The 12,802-nt window shown below is 46.5% G+C and overlaps 1 protein-coding gene across 4 annotated transcripts in view; it reads right to left on the bottom strand.

The window, feature by feature from the left end:
• The window catches only part of LIMK2 (LIM domain kinase 2), a 54,625-nt gene that overhangs the window by 12,899 nt on the left and 28,924 nt on the right, over window positions 1-12,802 (bottom strand). For 3 of the 4 annotated variants that reach the window (XM_083478647.1, XM_083478650.1, XM_083478648.1), the window contains 6 exons: window positions 10,197-10,332; window positions 7,410-7,519; window positions 6,518-6,706; window positions 4,626-4,731; window positions 1,963-2,159; window positions 274-460 (listed from right to left, as the gene is read on the bottom strand). In XM_083478647.1, the coding sequence (XP_083334773.1) occupies window positions 274-460; window positions 1,963-2,159; window positions 4,626-4,731; window positions 6,518-6,706; window positions 7,410-7,519; window positions 10,197-10,332 (925 nt within the window). The remainder of the gene's footprint in view (window positions 1-273; window positions 461-1,962; window positions 2,160-4,625; window positions 4,732-6,517; window positions 6,707-7,409; window positions 7,520-10,196; window positions 10,333-12,802) is intronic. The other variant, XM_083478649.1, reaches the window with a different exon arrangement.

The raw sequence follows: 12,802 nt of genomic DNA, 5'->3' as shown, positions 1-12,802 counted from the left end.
CCTAGAGATGCTGGGGATTGAACCTGGAACCTGCTGCAAGCAAAGCAGATGCTCTAACAACCACTGAGCTATGGCCCTTTCCCATTCAGTGTCAGCTGCACCAACTTCAAGGACAGCAAAAGGAACAGTGAAACAATTGCTGGGAGAAACCTGATGGGACAAATGATGATCCTGATTAATAGAACACCATTAACGTGAGAAGCAGACATGCCCCATTCCTGGGGGTTCTGTTGGGAGAGAAAGGTAAGCGAGTATCTGCGACAGTTTCCTCACCTTGATAGCCTGGCCGAAGAAGCCTTTTCCCAAAACCTCCCCGTGGATCAGATCACAGGGGCGGAAGATCTGCTGGGAGCCACTTGTGGATGAGCGGAGCGATTCGGAACGGCTGATATCCCGGCTGAGGAGGAGCGGTTCCTTTGGGGAGCTGGGGCCAGGGGACTTGGAGATGCTGTTGCTTCGCCTGGAGTGGAAGACGCAACCAAGGTTAGATCTTTTGCTGGAAGTCCAAGATGCAGGCTCCCTGTTCTCCAGCTCATTGGGATGGGAGGAAGAGATGCACACGAAGCACACCTAGGTTCGCCAGACCACACTCCATAATAAATGAACGTGTGTAACAACGGTATAAAAGAAGCCATACCGTGATCGAATTCAAGGCTGCATTTAGTACGCCACACAAAACGAAATCAGATTGGATGCACTGTGCCGTGATCACAGGACGGGGCGGGGGGGCACTTAAAAAAAATCATTTATTATTATAAAAAATATTTACATACCGCTGTTTCATTAAAAAACGTACCATGGTGGTTTACAACAGTATCCTGCACCCAAGTTGTTCAGGGCTTTGTAAATCTATATAGGAACCTTGAACTTTTGTCCTGGGGGCACTCTTGTCAAAGTCCAGTGGGCCATTATGTGACTTATGTCTTGATACCCAACTTATCCAATATTGTCCTTATTTATCACAGTTATAAACCACTGTATTCTCCAAGGAGCTCAATGTGACGTACTGTCAGGCTTGAGGAATTCTCTCCCTCTCCCCAATGATTTCAAGAAGCAGGGAAGAAACAAGGAGGCTCTTATGATTTATTCAGTCATTACGGCAGAAGACGAAGAATCCGGTCCTTCCTCCATGATGGAAGGCGGAGGAGCCAGAGTGAGCAACTCCCTCTTTCCCAACAGCATCTGACCCTATGGTGGCCCCCCAGGGTCAAATGCCTCTGTGTCCGTTGCTCTTGCACCCTTAACGAACGTCGGGTTCTAGGGGACGGCGGATCATCTATGCTGTCAAATGAAGTGTCCGCTGGCTGCTCTGTCTCTCCCCCCCTGCTTCTCCTAACACCTCATAACTTAGCTGCTCGCTTGTCTCTGACTTGTTATCTCCCTCATAGTTTGGCTGTAACTCAACACAACCTCCCTCAGCTACAGGAGAAGGGGTAGGGGGTGATTGCCACCATTCCTCTTCCTCTTCATTCCAGTCCCTGACATGTACATAGTTCTCCCTCTCCTCATATGATCACAACAACCCTGTGAGGTAGGTAGGACTGTGAGGCAATGACTGGCCCGTGGTCACCCAGGGAGCTTCATGGTTGAGAGGGGATTCATACCCTGGTCTCCCAAAGTCCTAGTCCAACTTTTGCACTGCACTGGCTCTTAGTAGTCCTTAGCAGCAAGTAGGGCAGGAGGCAGGAATATGTTGGATACACGCATTAGAGTAGCAGGCCTTCCCCAAAATGGAATCTTCCAGATGTTTTGGTCCACAACTCCCATCAGCTTCAGCCAGCGGAGAATACTGCAGTTCAAAACCGCTGGAGGGTGCCAGGTTGAGAGGAGCACTGTGTTAGAGGGGTCAGCCTAAATTCCTCTAGTCCAACCTCCTGCAAAGTGAAAAGCTATATAGCCAAAATAAAATGATAGTTGGAAGTCAGTAAAAATTTTGGGGGTAGCCTCCCCTGGCCTTGGTACCTGAGGGAGCGACGCCGCAGCGTTCCTTCCAGGTTCTCCTTCAGGTCCAGAGCTGATATAGGGCAGGGAGAAGAGGGCTTTTTCGTGCGCCCGGGCATCCGGGCATCCAGACGCAGTCTGTCGAGGCGCTGAGAGACGGGGTCATGCTCGATCAACAGCTGGAGGGTTTGGCTCGTCTTGCGAATCAGGTCCTCTATCTGAGAAGCAAACCCAGGAATAAGGAAGTTGCACAATGAAGGCGAGAGAGACCTCCAAGGGAGCATCTCCAGGGGTCATTCAAACAGAAAGTTGTTGATAGCACAGACATCCTGGCATTGGTAAACTAACCTCACACAAAAACCTCAACCTTTGCCTCAATTCAACCTATAAGAGGTTTAAAGGTAAAGGTAAAGGGACCCCTGACCTTTAGGTCCAGTCGTGACCGACTCTCGGGTTGCGGCACTCATCTCACTTTACTGGCCGAGGGAGCCAGCGCACAGCTTCCGGGTCATGTGGCCAGCACGACTAAGCCGCTTCTCGTGAACCAGAGCAGCGCACGGAAACACCGTTTACCTTCCCGCCGGAGCAGTACCTATTTATCCAGTTGCATTTTGACGTGCTTTCGAACTGCTAGGTTGGCAGGAGCAGGGACCAAGCAACGGGAGCTCACCCTGTCACGGGGATTCGAACTGCTGACCTTCTGATCAGCAAGTCCTAGGCTCTGAGGTTTAACCCACAGCGCCACCCGTAAATCAGGACGCAGGTTTCTGTGACTGTCCACAGTTAATTATGTAATTATGGCTGTCTCTGCACTCTCTGCATTTCTTCTCCTCACTGCTTACAATCCTACACCAAACCATGTGTGCATATATGCCTGCAATATGCTGATGACCCACAGCTGTACAGTGGTGCCTCGCAAGATGAAATTAATCCGTTCCGTGAGTCTCTTCGTCTTGCGGTTTTTTCGTCTTGCGAAGCACGGCTATTAGCGGCTTAGCGGCTATTAACGGCTTAGCGGCTTTAAGAAAAAGGAGACAAACTCGCAAGAACTCGCAAGACGTTTCGTCTTGCGAAGCAAGCCCATAGGGAAATTCGTCTTGCGGAACGACTCAAAAAACGGAAAACTCTTTCGTCTTGCGAGGCATTCGTCTTGCGAGGTACCACTGTACTTCTCCTTTACATCTGAAGATTTGACAGTGGATGTGCTGGACCATTGCCTTGCCTCATTAACGGACTGGATGAAAGCCAACAAACTGAAGCTCAATCCAGATTAAGACTCAGGCACTGTTAGAGGGGGGTTCCCTAGAATGGATGGATTGGATGTTGACTGCTCCTGATAGGTTATACTCCCTCTGAAGTACATAGCTTGGGGGTACTTCTGGAACCCTTGCTATTGCTTGAGGTTCAGGTGGTCTCAGTGACATGGAGTGCCTTCCATCAGCTTTGGCTGGTGGCCTAGCTGGACCCCATTTGGACAGGGATAGCCTAACTTCTGTCGTCTATGTTCTGGCAACCTCTGGATTAGATTATTTCAACACGTTATACATAGGGCTGCCTCTGAAGAAAGTTTAGAAACTTCAGCTGGTGCAGAATTTGGCGGCCAGGCTGCTCGCCAGTGGAAAACTGTTTGAGCATATTATACTGGCCTGACTGCACAGGCTGCCAATTAGTTTATGGGCCCAACTCAAAGTGCTGGTTTTGACTGTAAATCCTTTAACAGCTGGAATTAGTGCAGTTACGGGTGCCACATAATACCAATTCTGCATTTTTAAGAACTTGATCTTTTGGCATGATAGCACCTACACTTCGGAACTCCCTGCCTATTGACACCAGGCAGGCGCCTTCACTCTTTTTGGCACATGCAAAAAACATTTTTGTCTAGGCAGGCCTACCCAGTTGTTTAGAAAGCTGATTTGAGTTTTAATCTGTTTTCAGAGTACTGTTAATTTAACTTTTCGAATGTCTTAAATTATTGTTAATTCTTCTCAACAATTTTATTGCTTTATCTTTTTTGTAAATCGCTTTGGGGTTTTTTTTTACAATCAAGCAGTGTATAAACATAACAAAATAAATGAACAAACAAATAATGCACCTGACAAAGTGGCCCTCAGTCCACAAAAGCTTTTTATGCCCTAATAAATTTTGTTAGAATCTTGCGGCACCTTAAAAACCTATGTTGTTCTAACTGTTTGCAGTAGCCCATATTCCAGTGAGGGGGCTTGTATTTATGCCACATATGAAAGAGAAGGAATTGCCCACAACTCACAAATGTGAGAACTTTGCTTGTGCCTTGAGATATATTGAAGACAACTGAGGGACCAGACCAAAGGCCCCAGTGGCTAAGAAAAGACAACAACCCTGCCTTATACCCAAGTCTGTCTATTGGTCCATCTATAGCGCAGAGTTGTCTACTCCAGCCTTCACCAACTCCCATCAGCCATATGACACAGGGGCTGATGGGAGTTGTAGTCTAAAACACCTGGAGGGCACAAGGCTGGTCAACTGGCACCTGTTCTCCAGGGTTCCCATCAGAGATCTTTATAGCAATGCCATGGATCAATCCTGAGCCCTTCTGCATGCAAAGCATTTCCACCAGCCCTGAGCTATTCTCTCTTCTCCATTCTGTTCTATTTCCCAAATCACCAGGAGCAAGAAGTGAACTTAAAGAGACGTCCAGGCTGTACCTCTTCTGTTTGTAGTGTGCGAATCGGGGTCCCATTGATCTCCAGGATCTTGTCTCCAGGGTGAATAGCGTTCTGGACATCAGGACTAATATGCAGTCGGTTGACTCTATAAACAAAGAGGGAGGGCCATGTGACAGCAGAACTATTTTTATTTTTCTGGGTCTTCAAGGAGTAACAACATGAATTGCACTACTCCAAAGACCACGGAAGAGTGAAACTTCCATAAAAGTGCAGTAGTCAGTGTTAAAATTAACAAATAAATTACATATTGTCCTTAAAATAACCGGAGTTTTGCTTATAAAACAAATAAACATGACTAAGAGAAGAAAAATATAGAGAGGGGACATTAGGAGCTTGTCAGGATACATTTAGCACTGTGATGTCTTCATATCTCCATGACAATTTAATGAAATAGAAACCTAGAACTGTAGAGTTGGAAGGGACCACAAGGGTCATCTAGTCCAACCACAGGCAATGCTGCCTATAGTCATCTCTGGGTGGGCTCTTCCCTGTTCTCTATCAGTCACATCCTCCAGTACTGGTTCCTCACAGACACACCTTCTACCTTGCACTGGTTTGCCATTAGATCTCCCCCAATTCTATCATAGATTCCATTTGTTCAAATTGAGAAAAAGCTTTCTGATATTCCACTGTCATAGAAAATAAGTATTTTTTCAAATTGGTGCTGAAGTTTTACACTTGCTAACCATTTCGCTGTTCTTGAGGATGTGAGGGCAGTTATACCAGTTTGTATTCCTACTTCCAAAACTCTTTATTTAAAAATATTTCTAGTGACATTTCCTAGTGGATTCAGTGCCTGTAAAGAGAATCCAAAATATCTGGATAATAGTTCTGAAAGTTTTGCAACAAAAAGTTTCCTAGACTGTTTGACCTCTGTTCCTCTAAAAACATATCAGGAAACCTGTCTTTCATCAGCTGATTTCTACTGCACCAGTAATTTATCACCCTGACATAATTTAGACCAGAAACCGTTTCCATGCCTGGTTCTGCTCTAATGAAATCAGCTGGGGTAATTTTTGAAACCCCTAAAATCACACACACAAACAAAATCGCTTTGAACTCTCAATTTTAGTAAAATCTGCAATGCCCCAAATTTTCACAGCAAGAATTCATATCAGTCTTATTGTTGCTTTAAAAAAATATTTTAAACTGTCACAATGTCTATCCCTGGTTATTAAAAATTCAGCAGTCTGTTTAAAGATTTAAAGCAGGCTATTTGTTTTTCTTTATTTGTAAAGTCCAAGGTGCTGAGGCAGAGAAGGTTATGGTAAGGTAACTGGGAGATTTCATCAGCTCTGGCTCTTTAGAATTAAACAGTTACTTGTGTTTAGTTTCCCCCCCTTGACTAAAAAAACTTCAGATTTGACATTATTAATGACTAAACCATATTCTGGACTGTCTTAATCTTCTCAGGCCCACTTGAGGTGTCAAAAGGAACATATCTTCTCAATAAATACTGTACATTTACCAGTCTCTTAAAGGTTTGGGAACATGATAACTCCAATTGTGCAGAGTCACGACGATACAAAACCAAAGTTAAAAAGATATATATACAGCCTTGAGGGAGACCTTTATATGTCAACATGGCGAAGAGGGAAAAGGAAGAGCTAAAGTAAGCAAGTCTTTTGTATACGATACAATCATTCCCTTTGCTCTCTCAACTAGAGTCTCTAAGAAGGACAAACAGTATAAATGTCCATAATTAAAATAGGCAATTAAACAACACAGCAATTTAATATTGTATTGTTTAACTGCATATTTTAACTACAAGCGTTTATACTGTAATGCTTGTGTGATTGGCTTTTATACTTAAACTTGGCTTAGACATGTGTTTTGGCATTAAGCAGTATACAAACTGATTTATCACCCACTCTTTCACTTGGACGCTAGTGGCATAGGTTGAGCAGCCACCTTCGACAGCCACCGTGAATCCTCGCTTGCCATCAGTGGCTGCAGGCATGGAGATGAGGGTCAGCGTGTAGGGCAGCTGTTCACACAGGAACTCGGTGGACAACCTCTCAATCATCGGCGTCAGAACAATCTGGTTATGGCATTTGCCACTAAACAGAAGAGTGGAGAACGTTATGCTGGAACTGCCAGTTCCATCCCTCCCCTCTCCCCACCTCTAATAATAATAATAATAATAATAATTTATACCCCGCCCATCTGGCTGAGTTTCCCCAGCCACTCTGGGCAGCTTCCAATCAAGTGTTAAAAACAATACAGCGTTAAATATTAAAAACTTCCCTAAACAGGGCTGCCTTCAGATGTCTTTTAAAGAGAAGATAACTGCTTATTTCCTTCACATCTGAAGGGAGGGCATTCCACAGGGCGGGCACCACTACCAAGAAGGCCCTTTGCCTGGTTCCCTGTAGCTTTAGTTCTCACAGTGAGAGAACCGCCAAAAGGCCCTCGGCACTGGATCTCAGTCTCCAGGCTGAACGATGGAGATGGAGACGCTCCTTCAGGTATACAGGACCGAAGCCTTTTAGGGCTTTAAAGGTCAGCACCAACACTTTGAATTGTGCTCGGAAACGTACTGGGAGCCAATGCAGATCTCTCAGGACCAGTGTTATGTGGTCCCGGCGGCCACTCCCAGTCACCAGTCTAGCTGCCACATTCTGCATTAATTGCAGTTTCAGGTCACCTTCAAAGGTAGCCCCACATAGAGCGCATTGCAGTAGTCCAAGCATTGGACCCCCCTGCCTGCATTCCACCCCCTGCCCCCCACAGTTGCAGTATGGGCTTCTAACTTCCCCTTACCAGTAGAGGGCAGAGTGCTGCACCAATGCATACGTGTCGCCATCTTCAATGATCACCTTGCAGCTCATACACGCAAAGCATTCTGGGTGGTACTTGTATTCACCAGCCACCTGCAGAGAAGCGAGGTTTAAGCCAAGGTGGAGAGCAGACAAAGGCAAAACAACAAAGGTGCTTTCAGACCCAGAAAAGTCAAGAGAGAAATCTCAACCATGCATTAGCCACATCAACCCTTTTCCTGAAACCAGACGGCACACCGCAGGGTCAAACCAAGGTTTGCAATTGCTGGCCGGAGGGGCATTTTGTCGCTTCGGCTGCTCCTGGAAAAGCAGGCCTAACTTAAAAGCATGTGAGAGAAGGGAGGAAGAGGAGAACGTTGCAAGGAGTGTGGGTGTTACCTGTCTCACATGGGGGCTTAATAGTTAAACTATGGAACTCGCTCCCACAGGAGCCAATGATGGCCACCAGCCTATATAGATTTAATAGAGGATTAGACAAATTCATGGTGGAGAGGGCTGTCAGTGGCTACTATGCTCTGCCTCCACAGTTGGATATAGTAATGCTTCTGAATACCAAGTGCTGGAAGCTACAGGAAGGGAGGGGGCTTTTGTGCTCAGGGACTGCTTGTGGGTTTCCCATTAGGGCATCTGGTTGGCTTCAATTTTACTTGTGCCATTTCAATCAGCCTGCCTGGTTGAAGGCAGGATGGTTGAAATGGCACAAGTTAAATGTGTATAAGTTGGGATTGTACTGTAATAGCATATACATGAATACAGTACCGTACAGGTATTTGGGGCTGCGCTTCCCCTAGAATCCACTAGGGGTCTCAAAAAGCATTTTTTTAAAAAATGCCTCTTGCTAGGGGAAATGAGCTGTTGGCCTGCAGAGTTTCCCCTACAGCAGTTGTCTTCAACCTTTCAAAACTCAGGACTCCACCTTCAGCCCTAACATGCATTTGGGGACCTGTTTCTTAACTTTCTACAGGATCTCAGATTCAGAGCTAAGTGCTGTCTAGTCTAGCGGCCCTAATAAGCTTTAAATCAAGACATGGAGAGTTTCGCCTGCAGTCAGAAGAAAGATACCTTCACTTTGTTCTGAATAATTTTATATATTTATATTAACGTACTGCATTTATATCCCACCCTTTTCTCCATGGAGCTCAAGATGAAATCAGACTGATGCTTTAACCACTATACCACGCTGGCTCTCAGTCCCACACTTCAGTGCAGACTCACTCAACCTGGTGCCCTCCTGCCATTTTGGACTACAGTTCCCATCAGCCCCTGCATCATTCAGCCCAGAGACAATGTTCTACAACTCTGGCCCAATCCTGTGCACAGATGTGTTCACACACACACAGGTGAGTGTGAATGAAAGGAAGTGTGTCCTTTCTGCCAGCAATGGATGATGCAGAACCAGCATACTGCAGTGGTGGTTAGAGGGTCAGGCTGGTACCTGGGAGACCAGGGTTCAAATCTCCACTCAACCATGAAGCTCACTGGGTGACCTTGGGCCAGTCACTATTTCTCAAGTCTAGCTTACCCTCACAGGGTTGTTGGGTAGATGAAATGAGGAGCGGAAAAAACATGTACATCACTTTGTGGGAACATAGAATCATAGACTTGGGAGGGACTCCCGAGGGTCATCTAGTCCAACCCCCTGCAATGCAGAAATCTCAGCTAAAGCATCCATGGCAGATGGGATGTAAGTGTAAATAAATAAACTGACCATATCACACGACATAGGAAGTTGTTTTAGACTGATTCAGATTCTTGGCCCATCTAGATCAGTATTGTCTACACTGACAGGCAGCATCTTTCCAGGGTTTCAGGTAAGGGACATTCCCAGCTGTACCTAGAGATGCTGCCGGGGACTGAATCTGGGACCTTCTGCATGCAAAGCAGGGTCTCTACCACTGAGCCATGGCTTCCCCCTGGAAGTACCATGTACATCACCACAATTGTGTTCCTTGGATGAAGAGTGGGATATAAATGCAACAGCAATAACGGAACTGTTTGGAAGCAAAAAGCACGGTCCTTTTGGTTTTTTGAAAAAGGATGCACCTCCCACTGAAAAAATCTTCCATTTGCCAAACCTGTTGAGAGGTTCAATATCATATTACAAAGACGGGAGCCTGAGTCCCAAGAACAAAGGCGAAGTGCCTTACGGCATGCACAGCCTGGAGGCCCAACAGGAAACACTTTCGTCTTGTGCTCCGTCCCAAAACATTTCACAACAAAGCTGCTCCTCCTTCCTGCCAGGCCCTTCCCAGAAGACACACTTTGTGGGGGGGGCGGGGGTGGGGGATACAGCCTGATGTCATCATTAGGGCTTTGAATCCTAACCTTGCTCAGTCACTGTATTACAGAGTTGGAAGGGCCTCCAAAGGTCATCTAGTCCAACCCGCTGCACTACAGGAATCACAGTTAAGGAATCCCTGGCAGATGGTTATCCAACAGAAAACCTCTAATGAAGGAAAGCCCACCGCCTTCCAAGGTAGTCCGTTCTGCTGTGGAACAGCTCTTCCAGTCAGCAAGTTCTTCCTAATGTTTAGTTGGAATCTCCTTTCTTGTAATTTGAATCCACTGGTTTGGGGTCCTACCCTCTGAAGCAGCAGGAAACCAACACAGAGTAACTAGTAGAGATTTGAAGTGGCTTCGGATGCTGAGTTTCCCCCATCCTGCAGCATCATTTGTATAGCACCCTATACCCCCAGGTCTCAGGGTTGTTCACAACATAAAATTCTGGGGATACTCAGAATGGGAAGCAGAAACAATGCCAAATCCTTACCATGACTGGCCCAGTCATCAGCAGAGAGCAGCCGTGGCAAGACTCGCCAAATTTCCTCCAGTAGTCCTTGTGGCAGTAGAGTTTCCCATCCTTTTCGTAGTACCAGTTTGTGAGGAGGTCCTGGCACTCGGAGCAACTAGGAGGCAAAACAAAGGATGGGAGGTAAGACCTACATCTGCCCACCTGCAACCCGCCAGGCTATGGAGTAAAGGGAAGTCCCTTTGGGATGCTCTATGTCAGGCAGGTCCATAATGCGTTTGGGGTGCCTAATACGGCCCCTGTGGCAGTGTATTTCCTGGGGTAAAATCCTAAAAAAACCTCAACAATTTTAATCATAAAAGAAGCTCAACAACTCCAACTCTTAAAAAAGCTCAACAACTTCAATCTTAAAAGGTCAACAACTTTGGTCGGCAACCACAGCCCTTCACTTCATCAAATGTGGCCCCCTTTGAAAAAAGTTTGGAGACCACTGCTCTAGGTAGTAAGCAATGAATAAACACAGTAAATAATACTAAGAGCCATTCAGCTTGCTCAGAGCAGACCCACTGAAATTAATGAGCCTGTCCATTAACTTCAGTGGGTCTACTCTGATCAGGGCCAGCACTTAATACCAACTAATGATAATACCAATAAGAATAAGGGTGGCCACTGCAATGGCATATATATCTGTTTTTAAACCTAACATAATAGCTAAACTTTGCAATAACTCTACCAACTTTCCATTTTTTGGTAAGACTTCCCTTTTCTCTATACACTAATACACTACTCAGCACAGAAATAAAAAGCCTGGAAGGAAGCCAGAAGAACCTGGATTTAAGTCTCCAGACAAACTCCCCGGACCCAACCTGGGGAGCTCTGGCTGTTTTGGACTACGACTCCCATGAGTCCAATGCCAGCATGACCATATGATGCTGGGGCAGATGGGAAGAGTGGCTCAGACCTGTGGAACACTGGGGCCAGAGGATGCTGTAGTCCAGAGCGGCTGAAGGGCACCAGGTTGTACAAAGGCTGTCCCAAAAGTGATCTGCGGATGGGTGGATGAATAGAAGACACACCTCTGAGGCCCGCAAGAAAGCAGCGTGGAGAAGGAAGCCTGAATGCTGAGGTGGTGGTCACTCTCCAAGACAAGAGGACGGCCTCTGACCCCCCCACTGCAAAACTCATGATCCTTGGACCATTATGAACATAGCACCAAGGCCAGGTGACCATGCACACAGAACCAATGTCCCTAGCCCACAGGGCCAGGAGGCAGGTCAGAGTATAACTATCTGCCCAGTGATTTGTAATGCTATTTCTAAGGCAGGTGCAGGTCTCTCTCCAACAATGGACACAACATCCCCAGGCTCTGCATATCCCCACCTCCCAGGTGCACAGCCTGAACTACTCTCTTGAAAACCCACCAAGTCCTTCTCACAGGAGAGAGCAAGCTTCCTTTGCCCATCTGTTTCAGGACAATTGCTTCAAACTGTGTTTCCTTTTCTGGTGGTACAAGGAGAGGGGATCCCAAATGATGACTGGGCTGTTGAACACTGCTTAGTATACGAAAAGAAAGCAGTTTTTCACACCTCTGGAATTTACTCCCGGCAAGACGTAGAAATGGACACCCACTGAGATGGCTTTAAAAGAGGGCTAGACAAATTTCATGGAGAAAGGATGCCTATAGCCAGCAGCCACAATGGTTTATGCGATGTTCACTGCTGGAGGCAGTATGTCTCTGAATACTAGTTGCTGGAAGCTACAGGAGAGGAGCTTGCTGCCGCACTCAGGTCCTGGTTGAAGGCTTCCCACTGTGGCATCTGGGTGGCTGCTGTGCAGACAGAGGGGCACCCTTTGGCCTGATCCAACACTCTTCTTATGGAACCTCCAGGCCCAGAAGCAGTCTATCTAGATTCCTAGGTTCTTTGGGGTATTTGGTCCCTTTGAGAAGAAGATGCTAGTCTATATGGTCTTCCTTTGGCCTGATTCTCCCAGGCCGCTGCTTACGGTCTTAAAGCAGCCTCCCCTAGGCTGAATAAGGAAGGGAGTGCTTAGCTACCGGTAATTACTAAGGTGCTTTTATACATAAGCCAGTGGGCCCTGCCCAACTTTTACCCAGATAAGCGAGCTAACCCTACTATAGAAACGCCGCCTCCTCAGCATGCAGCTGCGTGCCTGGAAGCATCAAATCTTGCCTCTCCTTCAGCTTCTAGCCTGTAACTTTAGTTGATAAGATTGACCTGGAAGGGACCAATGAGCAAGGAGGTGCCTATCTGTACAGCGGCAAAAAGGATTTGGAATTGTTAAATAGCTGAGGATAGCCTTAGTGCCTGTCACTCTGAGAGAGGCAAGGTGCTCTACTCTTGGCACTGCACCAGATAAAACAACAGCAAGACTTGGGGAAAGAGAAAGCAAGTACCGGTAGTTAAGATTCCCACTGGGCTGGATGGTTTGTCCAAAATACTTGCTCGTCAGCATGCAGCGAACCCCGCAGAAATTCCAAGATTTAGCTACAGGTTCAGATGCTGGACCTCTGGGCAAGGTCTTGTTTGGGGTGACGCACATGCCATTAGTCACATTCCAAGTAGGAACATGCTTCCTGCAATGACCGGGCAACCATAAACTCTGTT

This window comes from Podarcis liolepis (assembly GCF_965112155.1).
Source record: "Podarcis liolepis genome assembly, chromosome: 15".
NCBI classification, from domain to species: domain Eukaryota; kingdom Metazoa; phylum Chordata; class Lepidosauria; order Squamata; family Lacertidae; genus Podarcis; species Podarcis liolepis.
This window is presented reverse-complemented; position numbering and strand designations above follow the sequence as displayed.